Source organism: Ziziphus jujuba, chromosome 7, assembly GCF_031755915.1.
Source record: "Ziziphus jujuba cultivar Dongzao chromosome 7, ASM3175591v1".
NCBI lineage: Eukaryota > Viridiplantae > Streptophyta > Magnoliopsida > Rosales > Rhamnaceae > Ziziphus > Ziziphus jujuba.
In genome coordinates, this window is record NC_083385.1 from 27004549 (window position 1) to 27025257 (window position 20709).

General features: G+C 35.1%; 2 protein-coding genes across 2 annotated transcripts; one reads left to right on the forward strand and one right to left on the reverse strand.

Moving 5' to 3' along the window:
* Window positions 1-3466: 3466 nt before the first annotated feature.
* Window positions 3467-16810, forward strand: LOC107425609 (kinesin-like protein KIN-12C). Its single transcript, XM_048479717.2, has 35 exons — window positions 3467-4130; window positions 4221-4376; window positions 5582-5665; window positions 5754-5873; window positions 5979-6092; window positions 6183-6275; window positions 6359-6519; window positions 6598-6672; window positions 7028-7115; window positions 7207-7265; window positions 7356-7419; window positions 7539-7604; window positions 7698-7853; window positions 7948-8052; window positions 8149-8384; window positions 8476-8545; window positions 8624-8677; window positions 8763-8821; window positions 9236-9302; window positions 9391-9450; window positions 9537-11442; window positions 11569-11639; window positions 11811-13109; window positions 13204-13311; window positions 13533-13690; window positions 13777-13864; window positions 13966-14040; window positions 14382-14621; window positions 14709-14807; window positions 14899-14973; window positions 15049-15107; window positions 15851-15962; window positions 16069-16179; window positions 16257-16417; window positions 16528-16810. The coding sequence occupies exons 1-35, from the start codon at window positions 3660-3662 to the stop codon at window positions 16550-16552; spliced, it is 6945 nt and encodes a 2314-aa protein (XP_048335674.2). The 5' UTR covers window positions 3467-3659; the 3' UTR covers window positions 16553-16810.
* A 1118-nt stretch (window positions 16811-17928) lies between these two features.
* On the reverse strand, window positions 17929-19410 carry LOC107425619 (F-box protein At5g07610). Its single transcript, XM_016035631.4, has one exon. It carries the CDS (start codon window positions 19310-19312, stop codon window positions 18041-18043), a length of 1272 nt encoding a protein of 423 aa, XP_015891117.3. The 5' UTR covers window positions 19313-19410; the 3' UTR covers window positions 17929-18040.
* Window positions 19411-20709: the final 1299 nt, after the last annotated feature.

The following is a 20709-nucleotide window of genomic DNA, read 5'->3' on the forward strand; positions in this document are numbered from 1 at the left end:
TGATAATCCGGAGGCGAGCTCTACGTCTTTGTCCGTTGCTGATAGTCCAAGAAGTTTTCCCTTCTTTCCCTCCCTTTCTTGTATTATTCCTTTTATCTTCTTGTTGTATTAATTCTTATACTTAGAATTTTGTAAGGTTCTGTATACCACATTGGGTATTTATAATTATGCACTGATTCCCTGCTACTTATTTGAAGTACTACAAACTTGTGCATATAAATTGTAGTAAGATGGGAGGAATAAGGTGGTGTATATAGAAGTGTGTTTTTTGTGCAGGAAATTTTGTGGTAAGTCCTATACTTAGGGAAGATGCTGCCGAATTTTCCATTAAAATGTTCAGTGGTGTTTTGCTTGCATCAGGGTTTGTCTAAGGTTCTAATGAGGGATCTTGAAGGGGTCCTGACATGCATGGTTTTTGAAACACAAAAAGTAAAATCTACACTTGTTCCATATTTTTGTGGAGTGGGGATTTCAACTTTTGTTCACCTATATATTAGCTGTTAGGCTCTTTACACTTTCACAAGTCATTAAGTCCATTTGACGGTTTTTTTGTTTTTTTTTGTTTTTGGGCTTTTTATATAATTCGAATCAAAATGTTTAAAACTTATATATTGTGAATGCTAGTTTGGTTACCCCACCAATCCAACTCGAAATTATTTTGGTTGGGTTGGGTTGGTTTGGACTTTATGTAATTTTTATTGGGTTTGGGTTCTAATTTTGTAAACCCGAGAATGTCGGGTAGGGTTGGAATTTTTACAAAAACTGATCAACCTAACTTGTGTACAAGTCTAGGCAAGCCTATGAGTGCAACAGAAATGTAATTAAAGAGATTAATAAGATTAATCAACAACTTCTTTTATTTTTCCTAAGGAAACATGAAAAAATCACATATGTTATATATTTTTCCCAAAAAAAAAAAAAAAAAAGAAGGTTCTAGTTGCACTTTTTGCTATATGCAGTCCCATCCTGATTAAATGTACTAAAATACGATTTTTAAATTTCTAAACCCTTTTATTTATACTTTTTGCTTCTTAATAAGATTCTCCAAGCAAATCCCAACATCTTCTCCAATGGTCTTAGGCATCAAATGATCTGTGACATTTGTACGTAGGCCTGCTCAAAAAATCTAACAACCCAACCCGATCCAACCTATTAATTAAAGAAACCGATATAATTTGGATGGGTTGCGGGTTGATTTTTCCAATCAGAATTTATCGGGTCGGGTTTTAAATTAAAAATTTAAAAATTCAACTTCACCCGACCCAACCCGAGCTCTGTACTGACACAGACACCAGCTCTTTCATTAACTCACAACTCCCTTCTCTTAAATAAATAAAACCATTTCGCCTTTCTTCTATTTGTTACAAATGCTTGAGTTAATTCAACAAAAAAACCCCAACCCCCATGAATGAATTTCAACAGTAAAAGCTCAGGGAAAACAAATACAAAGACAAAAATTACATTAATTAGGCCCCCCAAAAATAATATAGAGCATCATTATTTATTTATTTAGTTATTAAAAAAAAAACACATGAGATTAATGGAAACTGAAAGTGCTGAGAAGAAAAAAGAATCGAAAAGAAAAGAAAAGTCATTGACTTTTGAGAGAGCGAGAGAGCAGCTAGCGGTGTCAGGGCTATGAGAGTTTGCTTCGCTGCATGTTGAGGGAGGCTGCACAGTACAATTCTCTTGAATTAGCGTATCGAAAAGGAATAAAAAAAAAAAGAAGCCATTTATATATGGGCTTCCAATTTTGATGGGTTTTTGTATTATGGGCTGGTGAAGGGTTTCATCTTATTTTTGCTTCTCTAAACAATACCTCCAACCCGATAACCAAATTCAATCCAACCCGATTATTATTGGGTTGGGTTGGATTGGGTTACTATAGGCTATCTGGTTGGTTCGGATAGAAACCCTATCAACTCGACTTAATCGGATCGGTTATTATTTTTTTTCAAGCCAACCTCATTCGACGCATTTACACCCCTATCTGTAGGAGTCATGTTCCCTTTATGTAACAAACAGCCACAGGTGTCAAACAGGGGAAGGGAATCACTATTCATACAATTCTTAGCCAAAACTTTTAATCCTTCAAAGTCACACTATGAAAGCACAATGTGCTTGTCCATTAGTCCTCTTCAAATTGGAGCTTGATCAAGTTTTTTCCGCATAATTAGTGGTAAATATGACTAATATCCATCCCCATTTGCAGACTTTACCACTAATGAAATTCAATAGGCCAGAAAGAGTAGCCTTGCTGTTATTGTATTCATCCTTGTCATCTTTAATCCTATTGTCCTTTATTGAATTGTATATAGTGAAAAATCTAAAGAGGAAAAAAAATGTACTTTTGATAATTAAAATAAATGGAACTGGACAAAAGAATTGCAAAAACAACTTCTGAAAAAAAAAAAAAAAAAAACATGAAATAACAACACCTATCAAATGACTAAAGACTGAAAAATACCATTCTCTACCAAAAACCAGCAATTATAAATAGCAAACCAATCTTTCTGGCAATGCTGATCTTGAAACACAAATTAATCAATAGAAATAAAGAAAACAATTTGGAACATAATGGAAACAAAAAATTATGAATAGAAAGCAGCTTGTTTTAAGATTGACGATTCCGGATTCATACATAAAATATTCTTGGCTTTGGACATCTTGGTGTTCTCGGAGATGTCACCCTTTTACTGTCTCAATTTTCTAAACTTGTTTTGTTCGTTTTCCTCAATTTTTACCTGACTCTTTGGACCCTAATGCAACTCTAAACTTAAATTGATTTTGATTTTGGAGTGTAGGGTATGATTTTGAAAGAAATGAGATAAATGTGATGGAACTGCAAGAGAGATAAGAAATATGAGAGAGGGGCATATGAAGGGACGAATGACATTCTTCTTTGATGAGTTGGGGATTAAATTGTTGGGAGAAAAAAAACGAAAAAAAAAAGTTGAGAGATTAACATGCAACAACCGAGTTTGGTATTAATGATGCAATTTCCCCCTTTTTTTTTTAATTTTTTATTTTGGTCTAACACTTTATATGACAGGTTGCCTGTGTTTTAGACTAAAAGGAATCCACTTGAAAACAAAAAAATAGCTACTCCTCATTTCCATCGTCACTAAACTTTCACTATCTTTATTAATTCAAGGAGCCATCCTGGTTGCCGCTCCATCAACTTTGTCCCTTTTTGTGGGCCATTTGTCATCATTCTCTGGTTTATTATGTTCAAATTAAAATTCTTGATCATCTAGTATGAATTCAACTGCCGCTAGAACGTTGATTAGCATAAAAATAAAATAATAATAGTAATAATAGTAAAATAAAAAAAAGGCTCCTCTTCTGTCTCAGAGCGGGCCTCAAGTGGGCCCATAAAGTTGATGCTGCAGAGGCTTACTACCACAGGCCCACAGACCGTTTGTAAACTCATTTCAATTTTCAAAAAAAGGTTGGGCGGGACTATAGCATCGCTGGCTGAGCTTCAGTTCCCAAAAGCATTGCCTTCAGATTCCGACACTTTCTAATCTCCATATCTCCAACAAACTCAGTTACACACCCCATATTTTCCCTATGTTCTATCCAAATTACAAAACCACACACCACCCACAAGTTTCGACCTCCATGGACTGAAAAGAGCTTGAGCTCCAGCTCCACCAATGTCGAAGCAAACTTCTGATTGCACCCAACCCGAAGCAAACGAGAACGACTTCGAAACCCCGCTGAATCCCATCCATTTCCCTCCTCCTCGAACACCTCTCAACGCCATTGCAGATCCTTCTCAGTTTGCTCATGATTCCGATTTCGACTCTTCTTATTTCGCCACCAAGTTCGAATCCCTTCGACATGGTCGATACTCGCTTTCTGATAGAAAACTCGAAGCTCGTGGTAATGTCGGTAAGGCGCATTCGGAGCCGAACTCGGCGCAAAGCACTCCAACAAGACGAATTTCAGTGGGTGGAGTAATAGGAGCTTGCCATGGAAGTAGAGTCTCACTGCATACATGGAACAAAGCAGGGAGTTCTAGAGCTTGCAGAGCAATTTCTGCTGTGAATTCCGAATTGCCTGATGAAATCCCGCATTTCGAGCTCGTTCAAGATTCTTCTTTCTGGACTGATCATAATGTGCAGGTAGGTTTTTGAAGTAATTTTGCATTGCCAATTTTTATTTTTTGTGGATTCATGAAATAATAATGTTTGGTTTTCGCCCTTTTGGTTCAGGTGCTGATTCGAATTCGACCATTAAGTAGCAGAGAGAGGGCTTCTCCAGGCTACAGTAGATGTTTGAAGCAGGAAAGCGCGCAGACCATGGTGTGGCTTGGCCATCCTGAAACCAGATTTACCTTTGATCATATTGCATGCGAGACCATATCACAGGTGCTAATGCTTTATCTTTATTTTTAGTCTTTGTTTTATATAAACCTGAAATTAGTTTTATTTTTAGTCTTTGATCATACTGCATGCTAGAAAGGAACAGTAATCAACAAAAGAAAAACAACCTAACCTTTGTTTGTTGAGTAGAGTCGGCCTATATATATATATAATATGGGAAATTAGGCAGGGACACTTTCTAAAGACTCTGTTTCTTTGTTGCATAAGCCATTTGATTATTATTCATTAAGAAACATCATTAATGCAATTAATTTCATTTTTTGGGAAATAATAATATTATCTCCATTGCTTGCTCAAATATCACATATGCTACAGATATATGATAACAATGGTTTACAGTTTCCCAGATAATATACAATCCTTCAATCACCAAAACAGCCTAAATTCCAAAAACTTGATCCTTGCCCATAAACATCCTATTCTAGCTACATGATCATAAATAAAGTATTATATATATACAGTCAGACTTATAGCAGGTCGATTTGATGGTTTTGGTATCAAGTCTTCCTTTATTAGCCTTTTGATCACCCGCAACATGGCACATGAAAACGCCAAATCACATGTAATTCCAAATATATATCTCATGAATTACATATAATCAAGAGTAATATAACCTATGGATTACATGTTATCCAGCACTAATGACAATTATGTTGTGGAGGGCTGTATCTATATATACATACATATGTAAGTAACTTTGACCATTGGATGCTAATATATATATATATATATATATACGTATGTAAGTTACTTCGACCATTTGATGCTGCTAGTGAGTGTTTTAGTAAGGATTAAAGTTGGTTAGAATGGACAAAGTATTTTCTTTTGATTCTAAAGTTTTGTGCACCACTCATGATTTATACCAAGAGACAAAGAGTTGAGAGTGGATGTTTGGTATTTGCAAATCAAAATAAGGATAAAATATCTATTATTGCTGCTTTTTATATCTATTCTGCTAAAACCTAAAATATCTATTAAGTCTCACACACACTAAGGAAGCCAAAAAGTAGATGTTGATTATTTGTTTATTTAATTATTTGTGCTGTAATTCCTTAAGAAGACAACATTCAGTAAGTTTAATACCTGTTCGACTTGAATCAATAGGTAATTTCAATCGAGCTGATGCATATCTTGTATGAGTTTGGATTGCTGAATGCTTACCCTAAATATCTTATTTGAGTTTGTTGCAGGAAAGTCTGTTTAGGGTCGCTGGATTGCCAATGGTTGAGAATTGTTTGTCCGGTTATAATAGCTGTATGTTTGCCTACGGTCAGGTAAACTGGAGCTGGAATTTCAAGATCTGTTGTGTAATTATAGTTTGTTTTCAGGCTTAAAGTTGAGTTTTAAGTTGTTTATTTGCAGACAGGCAGTGGCAAAACGTATACTATGATGGGTGAGATATACGAAATTGAAGGAAAGTTCAATGAAGATTGTGGGATAACTCCGCGCATTTTTGAATATTTATTTCAGAGAATTCAAGCAGTAAATGATATATTTGAGTCCTTCATATAATCATGATATTAAATATGGTCTTCTGGTTTATACTTTCCATGGGTTGGATCTCTTACTAGAAGTCTATCTTTGTAGGAGGAGGAAAGTAGAAAGAATGAACAGCTCAAGTATAGCTGCAAATGTTCCTTTCTAGAGATCTACAATGAGCAGATAACTGATCTTTTGGAGCCTTCATCAAATAATCTGCAAGTAATTAATGTTTTTCCGTATTGTTCATCTTGAATGTTGCACTTCATGTTTCCATTACGACAGACTTAAAATTTTTATTTCTTGTTCTAGATTAGAGAAGACTTGAAGAAAGGGGTATATGTTGAAAACCTCACAGAGTACAATGTGGGAAATGTTCGTGATGTTGTCAAGCTTTTGTTGCAGGTATAACAAGTTGAAAATTTGTATTCATCCATGACTAACCAAATATTAGGAACATAAACATTGTTTGTATTATTTTTGCTTAGGGTGCTGTAAATAGAAAAATGGCAGCAACACATATGAACAGTGAGAGTAGCCGCTCGCATAGTGTTTTCACTTGTACTATTGAAAGCAGTTGGGAGAAAGATTCGATGAACCATTTTAGATTTGCAAGGTTAAATTTAGTAGACCTATCTGGTTCTGAGAGGTAATTACTATCTTTTTATCCACCATTTTTACTTGGATTTTTAAAGACTACTAAGCTGGACTTTCTTATTGGTTCCAGGCAGAAAAGCTCTGGTGCAGAGGGAGACCGTTTAAAAGAAGCAGCAAACATAAATAAATCCTTATCAACTCTCGGGTAATTATATCAAAGACTTGTTTCTAAGTTAACTTGCTTTCAAGAAACTGCATACCTTGTAACTATTTACTTCTTTTTGCCATGCCTTCTTGAGATAAGCTTTCATTTCTTAATGAGACACTGTTAATTTATTTTTGTAAGTAGATTATCAAATATACATTGTGAAGAATAAGAAGAAACTTACTCATGTCTTTCAATATCAAGTCAATTTATGAGCCAATTGTTTTCTGAAAAATAACCCCACGTGTGCAAAGAATCTGGTTCTCCTGAAATATATTCTATGATATAACCTGTTTTATAGGTTCTTTCCTTTGTATGGTCCTTTCCTGAAGATAACCTGTATTATTCTGTGCAGGTTGGTTATAATGTCTTTGGTGGATTTAGCACATGGAAAACATAGACATGTTCCATACCGAGATTCGAGATTGACATTTCTACTTCAGGTAATTAAGTATTAGAATCTTGGTGGCACATGCGGACCTTTCTAGTTATGCATGGTAAAAAATAAATGTTTAAATGGGTCTATGGATGCAGGATTCTCTTGGTGGAAACTCAAAAACAACTATTATTGCGAATGTTAGTCCATCCATTTGGTGTGTATTGAGTATTTCATATCATTCTGAATAATTTGAGGGCTGGTGTTCGTTTAGAGTACTTACTAACTGTTTGTGCTTCTTTTGCAGTTCTGCTAATGAAACACTCAGCACTCTAAAGTTTGCCCAGCGTGCCAAACTTATTCAAAACAATGTACGTATTTGCTTACAAGCACAAACACAAAGAAAATACATGTCATGGTCTATAGAAAACTAAGTTTCATAGAAAACTAAGTTTCGTTTGACATTCTTTCTCTTACTTTTTCATCCTAGGCTAAGGTGAATGAAGATGCTTCAGGTGACATAAATGCCCTTCAGCGGCAAATCCAAAAGTTAAAGGTATTTGTATCGACTGTATAGTTGCAGGTTTATAAGAGTTTTGTCATGTGCATATACTGCAGTAAAATTGAGCAACTTATTGAATGCAAACAGGGCCAGTTGTCCTTTCTTATGAAGCATAATTACCAATTATCAAGTTGTGTAACAAATAGTCAAGAATCTAGATTCAATGACTTGCCTGAGGAATATCATTCTTTAGGAGAAGAATTGGCAAATGATAATCGTATGGCCCAATGTTTTCAAAACAAGGTAAAGTAAAATCTGTACATTTAAATTATTTCCTCCTATGTTATTGTTGTAAGCAGATTAGCAGATTAATTTCGTGCTAACACCAAATTAGCAGATTAAATGCATGGAAGCTAGTTTAGCTGGTGCTCTTAGGAGAGAAAAAGTGGCAGAGACAGCAATTCAGAAGTTAGAGGCTGAACTAGAACGCATGAACCACTTGGTATGCCTTGGTATAACCTGTAGTTTTTCATAATGCTCAGTTACATAAACATTTGCTAGATATAGGGGTTAATTTACTGTTGTCGCATCTTAACAGGCTTGCCAAGGAGAAGAGGACTCTCAGCATAGTAAAATGATGTTAAAATTTCGTGATGAGAAGATCAAACGCCTCGAATTGTTGGTTGATGGAATGCTGTCAGCTGAGACATATCTCATGCAAGAAAACAAGACTTTGCTGGAAGAGATTCAACTGCTTCGTGCAAAAATTGACAGATATCCAGAACTATCTCAAATTTCTCTAGAGAATAATAGACTTAGAGAGCAACTACAGTCGTAATTTCCACTACTTCACTATCACCTACAGATAGTTTCTATTTGTCATTTTTTGGACACTAACAACTATTTTAATCATTCTTCCTGTCAGAATTCAAAATTTTTATGAACATGGAGAGCGAGAAACATTGTTAGCTGAAGTATCAGAGTTACGCAATCAGGTCTCTTCTCCTCCTTCTTACAGTATTTTGCAATACATTAACCCTAAGCTGGCTTTCTAAAGCATTTTTCTCGTGCAGCTTCTGGAAAAACTTGAAGGAAAGGTTCCACTCTATACAAATAATGAAAATCAGGTCGAAATGATCTTTTCAATTGATTGTATAGTATATGTTAGTATTTAATGGCTAACAAACATTGTATACTGTTCAAGAAATGCAGGACAAGGATTCTGTGAAGGAATTAGAACATTGCAGGAATCTGAATTCCAAATTGATTAGGTATTATTTTAAATACACTTTTTAGCATGTTTCTATTTGATCTATTGCAAAAAATACTTACAACATACGAAAGATGCCTGCTCTTTTTCAATTTTGGTTGATTAGTTAATTTATGTTCACTGGTTTTCCACTTAACATTTGTAAAGATGGGGTGCTAGCTCAGGAACAACAAAGAATAGTCCAGCTCTAGTTTCTATAACTGATAAAATTATTGTGGTCATCATTGAAAGCCATATATCTGTGCATTCTCTACTACAATCTACTGGTTTATACCTTCATTCTATCATGGATGCTATACATGTAATATAAAGTTACACATCATATTGACTAAAGCGACAAAATTTCATTGTCTCTATTACAATTGACTGATTTCTTTATTGCACGGTTTTGTCTTATCTATGGTTTTGCCTGCAGGGAAGTAGATGAGCTGCGTTTAGGACTGGGAAAGTATATAAACTGCTGTCAAGTTGCATCTGATTCTGTAAGCATAACTCACAGTCTACTGCAAAAGATGTTATTAAGATGGATTAAATTTCGTCAGGTGCTTTAACAGTTTCAAATTGTTACAGGTTACAGATTCCTTCTCCAAGGATACTGAAGAATTTAGACAGCCAGATAAATATTCTCTGGTGACTATTGGATCCAAATCCTATAACGTAAAAGCTTTGTGAACTGATGATAACTTTCATGGCTTATGGTTGTTACACTTTTACAGGTCGAGAGCATTTCTCTCCAAAGTGATGCTGGAGATGAGATGGCATCTTATACTCAAACAGATGATGAGGCGGTACTAAATCATATCGATCAATATATGGATGGTGGTCCAGTTATTCCTCCTAATATCAGAAAGGAGTTGATTGAGGTGATGGAGCCAAAGCAGGTCTGTCTGAATGGCAAGCTGCAGCATGTGCAAGATGAGAGTTGTAGATACATGGAAATCTCAAGTTGCAAGGACAACTTAGAGAAAGAGTCTGTGCTTAAACCTGAAAACAAATTTTCCAAAGTAAATGGTTTAGATAAGCAACACAATGGCCAGGTGATGGACAGCAATGGCGAAATTGAAAGGATAGCCTTGCAAGCCAAGTTGGATAGAATGACTAAGGACCTTGAGGAAGTAAGGTTACTTAATAGCAAGCTTCAAGAAGATCAGGAATTACAGTTATCTTCCCAGCATGAAACTGAACTAGTCCGTGAACAGGTTGAGGTTGAGACAGCCAGAACAATTCTTCAATTACAGGAAGAGGTTGCTGCCCTTCAGTGTGAACTTGATGGGAGATTGGATTATGTGACTCGAGAAAATACAAAACTAAGAAACACTGTAGAAGCTAAAGAGAAGAAAATAAAGGAAGTGGGTATGGAGTGGGAAAGGGCAATCGCAGAACTGACAGGCTTCCTTGTAGATGGATCTAGATCTCTCAATAATGTCTCTGGCCAAATTGAAAGTATTGCTTGTTCATTTCCCCAAGCTAATGCTTGGATTAGTGAACATGTTGTGAGAGCTGCCAAAGTTTGCATTGAGAGGGAAGAAACAATACTCCATCTACAAAGGAGCTTGGAAGATGCACAAAATATGGCAATGGATATGGGGCAGAAGTTAAGTTCCTTGAAGGGAGCAACGTTAGCTTTAACTGAATTCCAGCAACTAGATAATACTGAAGTCTCCGAGGAGGAATGTCAGTTAAGCATGTTGTTGAATGAGAAGACCAACATGGTAAAGATGTTAAAGAGAAAACTCAAAGTCAAGGAGGATCAGGTTATTGAAGCAGAAAAATATGCTAATGTTGCTTTCCTTGTGATAAATTGGCTTTTTGATCGCCATAAGGTTGCTCAGATGGGTGAAACAGAGGACAGTATTCCCATCTCAAAAATGGCTAATCATAAAATTGCTCAGGTGAAGGATGATGCAAATGCCTTGGTTTTGGAAGATATTATTGCTCAGGTTGAGCTGGCTAAGTCAGGAGTATTTGAATCTGAAAATGCTCTTAATGCAATTTATGCACACACAGAAATGCATATAAAAGCTCTCCAGACCAATATCTACGAAATTTCTCATACATATAGGGAGTTGGTTCGGAATTTAGTGAAAGAAATTCAAGACATGAGGATGGCATACACAGAAGTAAGAGAGCAGGGCAAAATTTCTGAGTGTTGTACAGCTCATACACCACCACTGGAAGAAGACAGGTGTCTGAAGTTTAAGAACCTGTATCACATGCTGCATCAAATAAGAGATGAAATAAATGAAACAAATGAGAGACTGAAAGTTATTGAAGATTTCATTAACACAGAAGTAAACGCGTCTGAATGCTCTTCAATGGATGGAGGTTTAGTAAATGCTGACTCCTGGAGCACTGATTGTTCTTCATCAAGCTCTGATCTTTCAACTGCAAGCGTTGAATCAGAAATTAAATTCCACAAATCCTCATGGACTTGCTGTACTAAAGTTGAAGGCTCAATTCTTTTATCTACTGACGAAGGTTCTAAAAATTCAAAGTTCTTAAAAGGTCCAATGTATTACCTGAAAAAGGAATTAAAGACAATATGTGATTCTTTCAAAAAACTATATGTTCGACTAACCACACTTGTTGATGATTCGGACAGTGGAGAGAGTTCATATGCAGGTACATGTTTCTTTGAACTACTTGCATTTCTCAAACAACTGTCATAGAATTGCATTTCTCAAACAACTGTCATAGAATTGTTTTGACCTGTTGATCTAAATCTAATCAGCTTCTCATGAATGACAGAGTTAAAACAACTGGTTCCATCTTGTAAGTTACGGATGGAGGTTAAGGCAGGTTTCCATAATCCTATTGAGGTATATTATCCAATTCAACCTGCAAATGAATTACTACTTATTTTGGTGAAAATATATAGCTTTCTAATTGAATAATAAGTTACCAATGTGACATGGTTTGACAATTATCAATATACTTTGTAGGGTAAAATATGCCCCGACTCATACTTTCTGCAATGTTTGGTGATGCAGGTAGAAGGTGATGAGAAAATTGATCGAGCTAGAAGCTTCTTGACCAAATTTGAGCAAGCTCGTTTGACAATAAGAGAGGCTGATATCATGTTAAATGCTTTACTGAAAGCAAATGAGAATGCAAAACAGTTGACTGGAATGTGGAAGCAAACTGGTGAAGAACTAATGGTAGAGCGAGCAAGCTTGATAGAAGAAGTTAAATGTCTGAGATCTTCAATATCTGTGAAAGAAAGAGAACAGGATGAAACCCATTATAAGTTGGCAGAGATAGCAAACTCAATATCTTCACTTGAAGAATGTTTTATGCAATTGAAAATCGATGTGGAGAAAAGGTTAAAGGACATATATTCTGATGTTTATTCAATGGGAATAGAAATGTTGAGTTTTGTTAGCAGCTCAAGATCATTGTTAGAAGATATATGGTATGAGACTCTGAAAAAAGGATTTGCCTCATTTGTGCTATACCAGTGTCATCTAGAAGAGCTTATTAGAAAATTACCATGCTTAAATGTAGACATGGGTTTCCATCTATCCAGAAGTCCAGAAAGCTATACAGAAGTCAATAAACTGCAAAATATTAGTTCAAGTGCTAAGGGTGAGATCATGATTACATGTAAGAAGAGCATAGATGAAGGGGATCAAAGAGAAGTAGCTACAAATGCAGAAGGGGGTGAGTTGTCCCTTGATAGTCTGATAAATGAGAATTTATCATTGAAAAAGGAACTACAAAGGAAAGAAGTTCTACTAGAAGGCTTGCTTTTTGATTTTAGGCTGTTGCAGGAATCAGCATCAAACAGAAAGGACATTAAGGATGAAACTGAAAACCTTATATGTTTTCTGCACCAAGTTCGGCATGAGTTGGAGATGAAGACAAGCCAGCTCGATGACATGCTGGTCCAAAACCAAAAACTTGAGCGTCACCTGAATGATACTGAGAAGGCTTTGTTTATATCAAACTCCAAGCTTGATCAGGCTACAAAAGAAAGTGAGACTTTTTCAGATCAGATTGTTGAGTTAAAAATGCTGCTGAAAGACCTCTATATCAGGAAATCTGAAGCTGAAGAACAACTGGAAGAACAGAAGGAGATTGTGAAAAGCATGGAAAATGAAATTCTTCAGTTGACATCTTCGGCTGAAATGAAATTCCTCTCCTCAGTAGAATCCATTGAAGATAATATGAGAAGAATCGCCAGTGAGAGAGACCAACTCATTGAAGAAGTTCAATCCTTGAACAATAAACTTGAAATGGCATATGCATTAGCTGAAGAAAATGAAGCTATTGCTGTTGAAGCTCGTCAGGTGTATTTTATGGAAATTTTTTGTTGTTTACAGTAGAGACAGCATAATGACTTGTGGCTTATGGGTTTTCATTTATATTAAATTTGACTTGTAGGAGTCAGAGGCAAGCAAGATATATGCTGAACAAAAGGAAGAGGAGGTTAAGATTTTAGAACGGTCTGTCGAAGAGCTAGAGTGTACCATAAATGTATTGGAAAAGAAGGTTTGTTCCCTGAAGTTTTCTTCATTTCATAAAATTCTTACAGGGCACTGAGTGGAAAAAAAATGTTTTGCTCTTAGACCTATCGTTCAATTTAATTGCTTACATGCAACTATGCAAAATGTCTTAACTTATGCTTTTGGAGAGATTAATTAGCTTACTTGTATATTGTTTTGAAATAAAATTTTATACATAGTCATTAACTTTTGTGTTTGTGCTTTCAGGTGTATGAGATGGATGATGAGGTAGAAAGACATCGGTTGATCAGAGATTCATTAGAACTAGAACTCCAAGCTCTGAGACAGAGATTATCAACCGTTGAAAACTCAGCTGGAATTGTGGATTCAGATAACATAAATGCTGAACAAACTCAGATATATGTGTAGGAGCCTTCATATTTAGATTTAAATTCCTGGTTTGTAGTTTTAATTTGCCTTGTATTTAAAGTGTTGGTTTTATTACATACAGAAAACTGCAGAATATATCACTGGAGCTTCATGAGGCTCATACTCAGATAAAACTTCTTGAAGAGGAAAGAGCAGAACAGGATAAAGAGGTATTGTCCAGTCTCGGTAGTGCTTTTGTCCTCCATTTTGTGTTTTGTGCACTATTGAATATTCCTTCTTAACATCTGTTTTCTCTTGTTATATTTTGAAGATCAAACAATGCAAAGAGTACATCTCTGAACTAGTTTTGCATGCTGAAGCCCAAGCATCACAGTACCAACAAAAGGTACAAATATCTAAAACCCAGGCATCATATGTATTTTAAGTTTGCTAGTTGTCAACAGGTATTATCTTAGAAGTATAATTGAATAGCCCATAAAGACCTGATTTTCCAAAATTCCAACTGGTTTAATTATATTTTCCAGCCTGTAGTCTTACTCTCTCAGGAATCTGGGGTTCAACGAATATTGTACCAAAAAATATACTGATATATATATATATATATGTGAAGCTTGGTTCAGAAAGTATATATTGGCTTCTAATGTACTAGCTATGAGTTCATGACATATGGTTTTATGTGTCTATCTTCGCAAAACTAAATAACAAAACATGCCACAACCTTACCAGTACAAGACTCTGGAGGCCATGGTTCGTGAAGTTCAAATAGATTCCACAAATCCGACATCTACAGCTTCAACATCATACCAAACTGAGAAGGGTTCAGTAAGGACAAGGGGCTCGAGCTCACCATTTAGATGCATTGCAGGTTTGGTTCAGCAGATGAATTTGGAGAAGGATCAGGAATTATCAGCGGCCAGGCATCAAATTGAGGAGCTAGAGGCACTTGCAACTAGTCGGCAGAGAGAGGTTAAGTAATTATTGATTTCGATATTAATAGAGTGCTTATTGTAGACTAATTATAGAAGAGTACTGATTCCATTTGTACTGGATCAGGTATGTATGCTGAATACCAGATTAGCTGCAGCAGAAAGCATGACACATGATGTCATTCGAGATTTACTTGGAGTCAAATTGGACATGACTAACTTTGCGGTAAGTTGAATAGAGTAACTTCGAAGGATTATATAGTCAATAGTTGAATTTATCACATATCTGTATTTCCTCTCTGTATTGTACATTGCAGAATTTGATAGACCAGCACCAGGTTGAAAAATTAGTGGAGGAAGCCCATCAACAAACCGAAGAGTTCCATGCTAAGGTGTTTGTCACAATGTGTATATTTTTCAAATATTTTATGGTTGGTTATAACATATCAATTTTGTCATTGTGTTAGGAGCAAGAAATAATCAACTTCAGGAAGCAAATTAATGATCTAATCGAAGAACGAGAGAGGTTAGACCCATTTCCTTAATCCTTCTTTATTGCACTTTTGGAAGCAAGTTCAATCGGCTTGTATTCATGTGACTATATCTTTTGTAGCTTGAACACCTTAATCAGAACTTGTGGAGCCCAATGTACAGCAGATTAACTGCTCTACAGGGACTAAGACTTAGCAAGAAAAAACGTTCTATACAATGAAATACATGACACTTAAAATATCATTTAAATTTTTATCCAAACAGATATATTTAGAAATTCACTATCGATTTTTTCTTTTCTTTTGCTTAAATTCATTTCTTTTATATTTTATTTTTATATTTTTTTATTTATACAAGTTTTTACTCATTTCACTACAAACTTATCTGTTAAAAAAAAAAAAAAAGATAAAAGGGGAAAAAAACAACTTTTCTATTTAAAAATAATAATGAAGAATAAATATTCCTCTAAATTAGCTGAGAGAGATTCTCCCGAAGTGGAAATGGATAACTCTTAGCTTCCATATTGAAGAGTAAGAGTTAAGAGCTGTTTTATCCATAGAAATTGGGTTGAAGGATCTTTCGTTGAAGAAATGCTGAAGATTGCAAACTAACATGCTTGTTTTCAACATGCTTTAAACATTTTTAAGATCCAGTTTTTTTAGACCAATGCTGCAAACTGTATAAAAAATGTGTTTGTTTTAGTTCGAAGCAGAAATATTTTCTGTTCTCTTATATCATTATTACCTCTGTTTTTTTCTTAAATTTTTGTTGTTGTAGTTGCATATTGGAAATCAGCAAGAGGGAAGGGGATATACTTGCTTCTCAAATAACCATACAACAACTCAAAGAGCGGGATCAGTTGCTTTCTGCACAGAACGAAATGTTAAAGGTCGAAAAAACTTTTAAACTACCTTATTCTCAATTACAACTGGAGCAGAGGTAATTGTTTTTCTTTGCATAAAATTCCTCATAAAGCTTTATGGTACCATTCACAGATGGATAAGGCCAACTTGAAGAAAAAGGTGGCAGAACTGGATGATATGGTGAAAACGATTCTTGGAACAAAAGCTACAGAACAGCGAATTCAACAATCATCAATGACAAAGGTATGTTCAAAGTTGGCAAATTTTCCGCTATTATAAGGAGCAACATCTATATGCTGAAGTTGCTTATGATCATGCAGAAGAGTTCATTGAAATTGGGGGATGCTGATTTTGCAAAGAGGCTGGAACAGTCTGAAAAGCTTCTTTCTAGAGTGAATGGTGAACTATGTCAATATCATAAACCTAGTAGCAGCCATCCACATGATAAAACTGTTGGACATGGTTTAGAAACAAATTTTAGGTAACTGATTTGTATTTTGGCTGTGCATGAAACCAATATGTACCAAAACCATCCAAAAATGAAATTCTTTTTTTTCTATTAATTCTCATAAAATTATTATGATGTAACAGGAGGCAGAAAGCTAAATTTGGTTAGCGGGAAAGCCTTGTTCTACCTTGTGTTACAGGCAAACACATGCACCGGAATAAATGGTATCTCATTACAAACAAAGCTTTTGCTCTCAAGTATACAATCGATTTTGGACTTACAAGTAGCGTGGGCACAGTAGAATTGAGACAATCACTTTAAAATGTGTTTGTTGTGTATGTGCGCCTGTACTGTACATGTATATTTTTTTTTCAGCCAGCTTATGTACATATATCATTTATCTATTTCTAAACATTATTTGGTAAATTTTTTGGTCTTTCAGAATACTAAAGAATTAAAACCTTTTTTTTGGTTCTTAATAGAAAAGATTTCAAACTTGGCCATTGTATTTTTCCCAAGTAGACTTTAATGGCTTGCCATGAGCCAACATTTAGTCCAGTCCAAAATCTGGGACGGTGGTCTATACAGTAAATCAAATTGTTCCTCTAGGGGATTGAGTCCCATTACAGCATATTCCATCCAATTGAGAAGGTCCAATCTAAATTCAGTCCGGTAGATGTATAGAGTAATTTTTGTACTTTCATACATTAAATTGTTTTCCTTTTTTTTTTTTTTTGTTTTGCAGAAATGCGTTTTCTTTTTTTTTTTTTTTTTTTTTTCTCAGATTTCATTATAGCCCCTTATATGCCATTTTCGTTTCATTTGAGTCTCATTGTTAGTCAATTTTCAGTCAACTTTGTTAAGTTTTTATCTTATCCACATATATAAAAAAGAAAAAAAGAAAAAAAAAAAAAGCTATTTACGAAGACCAGTCATAATTTTTTATTTTGTTCATATTTATATGCTACCCACTCATTCCATTTTTCCAAGAAAAGTCCCAAAACCCTTATTATAAAAGTATTTTGAGGTTATCGTCCCAAAAAATGAAACGTGTTTGGAGGTTTGTCTATTACCATGCGTTACTAAATTACATAAAGCTTTTGTTTTTATTTTTTATTTTTTATTTTTTTTGAACGAAATAAATTATGTAAACCTAATTAGATAAGGAGAGGACGCAAGTCTGAATATCAAGATAAGAAAGTCATTCTGTATCACTATAGGATTATAATTTTCCCAACCCCTTTTACAATTGAATTCTTTCCCATTTATAGACCACTCTACTTATTTACTAGCTTCCACCATGCTTATTATTCATGAACAGCATCTCCACTTCCATATAATCTAGGCACATAAACCCCATTCCTCCCGATGCTGCATTCTGATCAGATGGGGAAGTGGGGCTTGACAGGGAAGCATGTATTTTGTATTGCAATTAAATATTAATAAATTTATGATAAATGTCCAACGGTCTATAATGCACAATTTTTCCCATAACAAGTTATACCACTGGATAAAAAAACAAAAAAAAAGGTTATATACCACCAAAATAATTTCGATGCATAAATAACATTTATTTAGAATTCAAACCTTCTTACATAGTTCAACATTTCAAACAATAAAAAACGTTACAAACAATGAAAAAAAAAACAAAAAAAATCACAGACAACAAATTGGAGCGAAGCTCTCAATGTATGGATGACAATTAGACCGATAACCCATGATACCAGTACCAAGAAGCTTCTTAAAAGTATTAGTCTTGAAGTAGTATACTATAACTCCTTTCTGTATATGCAACACCATATATGATTCTTCTTCAATCTCACACCGCACGACACTCATAACCCTGAAAAAGAAGTTATTTCGTAACCCTTCCTCTAAGTGAAGCCGGGCACCAGTATTCCTCTGCGGATATACCGACGCAACCTCACTAAGATCAACCCGGAATTTCACAAACCAATTAGAATAGTCCCTCTCCATCTCATAAACATCGAACTCTGTTTTTCCCTTAAACACGGTGATAAGATGCAAATGGTCTCTCGACTCACCAAAATACATAAAACTCGTATTTGATATTTCAGGGTTAAAAGGCAATGGCATTTCGTTTAGTTGTTCTTCCTCCAAATTGAAATATAATAAAGAATGCCTCTTACTAATCCAATTAACGGCACCATTCCAAAAAACCCCATCACCAGAATTACCATGATTGGAAGAACCAATATCAAACGGTGCGTCGAGAGGACCACCGGAGAGCTTCCAAGTGCGTGTGGCGGATGAGTAAATCTCAATCTGGTAATACTGTTGGTTGGAATGGTCGATGTTTCTTACACAAACAACTTTGTAGTGAGTCGATTTGGAAGGATCAAAGGCTAAATTGAAGATGAAACCATTCTTCGTAGACCCACTGCAAGCCGTCGGCCGAGGAAGTATGGCATACTGCTTAGTAGTTGGATTGGCGACGAAGAAATTCTTTTCTGAATTTTTGATTCGATTATAATAGGATTCCAAAGGAGTACGAATCAGCAATAAGCCATTAGAGGACTGCGAGATAAAACCTCTTTTGTTTTCAAGGAAAGGAAGAGATTTCAATGGATTACAGCCGCCCAACAGTTTCGAGTCTTTGTTGAGAGAAATGAAATGGAGACAAGAGTGTTTTAAATCGAGATATCCGACAGCGAAGAGGCCGGCAGCGGTGTGTGGGAAAGGGGTGCGGCGAAAATAGAAGCTGGTGGTGGTGATGAGAGAGAGCCAATGTTTGGATACTGATTTGAATTTAAGGAGAGACTTGATTGGTAGACGGAGAAGGATTTCGGTCAGAAGGTCGTCGTTGTTGGCTATTACTTGTGCCGAAAGAGATGGTGTACGATCATAATCAGTGGTGGTGATGGTGATGGCTCCGTCTGGAGAAGTTTGGTTTATTTGGGAGGCCATGGATGAAGGAGGTAAATAGATCACGAAATGTTTTTGTGCTTTAGGTTTTGATGTAGTTCTTTGCTTTGGGAATTTTTATTTTTTATTTTTTATTTTTTATTTTTATTTTATTATTATTATTATTATTATTATTTTTTTTTTCTTTTGGTGTAGTAAGTTCTTTGCTTTGGGTGATACCAATAAATAGACTTGTTTATTGGAAGTAGGAAGTTCTTTGCTTTCGGGTAGTAAGAACAAACTTCTATTCTTCTACGTTGAATGCAATATTATTGCTTGTGTTATTGCAACCTTAATTGTTAAACAAAGCCAACATTTTTCTTTTCTAATTTAAAAGGTGACAGCTGGGATGTAGACAATTATTATTATTATCGAAAAGATTATTGTCATCATTTCAAAGGACAAAGATAATTATTTATGAGGATGAAAGGTATAAAGAATATGAATAGTTTTACAAGAAGTGGCTCCTTCTACAGTCGCAGGAAAAAAAAAAAAAAGAAAAAAAAAAAGAAAAAAAAAGAAAAAGAAAAAGAAAAAAGGAATGGTTTTTCCATAGCATCTATTTAATGATCTACAATGCTGAAGATTGCAAACTAACATGCTTGTTTTTAACTTGCTTTAAACATTCTTAAGATCCTAGTTTTTTTAGACCAATGCTGCAAACCGTATAACAAATGTGTTTGTTTTAGAAGCAGAAATATTTTTTGTTCTATTATATCATTATAACCTCAATTTTTTTCTTAAATTTTTGTTGTTGTAGTTGTATATTGGGAATCACCAAGGGGGAAGGGGATATACTTGCTTCCCAAATAACCATACAATATCTCCAAGAGCGGGATCTGCTAAAAAGTAAAATAACAATAATAATTTGTAATTTAATTGGCAAACTCGGCAACTTCATAATAAAGTAAAAGAGTGATTAAATACTTAGCATAGAAGGAAGCCAATTATTGGCTAGAATACGTTGGCAAGCTCACACATGTAACTTATATAAGCTGGGCCATTTTATGCATTGAGTAAGATGGATTGGCAAGTTGACACATGTAAGTTATACTAGCTAGATCTTTTTATGCACTTAGTAAATGATGGCCAAAGCATAAGGCGGTTATGCTTCTTTGTACTGCCTTTGGGCCTTATAAACGGGCTTTGTAACCAAGCATGTATGAATAAATACGAAGGGTTTTTTTTCGAAAAGTAGCTATCCCGTAAATGGTTTTTTAAGAATAATAAAATATATATATATATATATATATTTTAAAATTAGCCACCTTGGAACAAAAATATCCTTAATAAAATTAAAAATTATACAATAGGTTTTTTTAACCCTTTCCTTCTTCCTCTACACAGCCGTTTATGCAAGGGTTTCTCTAACAGGCCACTCTTTGCATCTCATCTCCTCT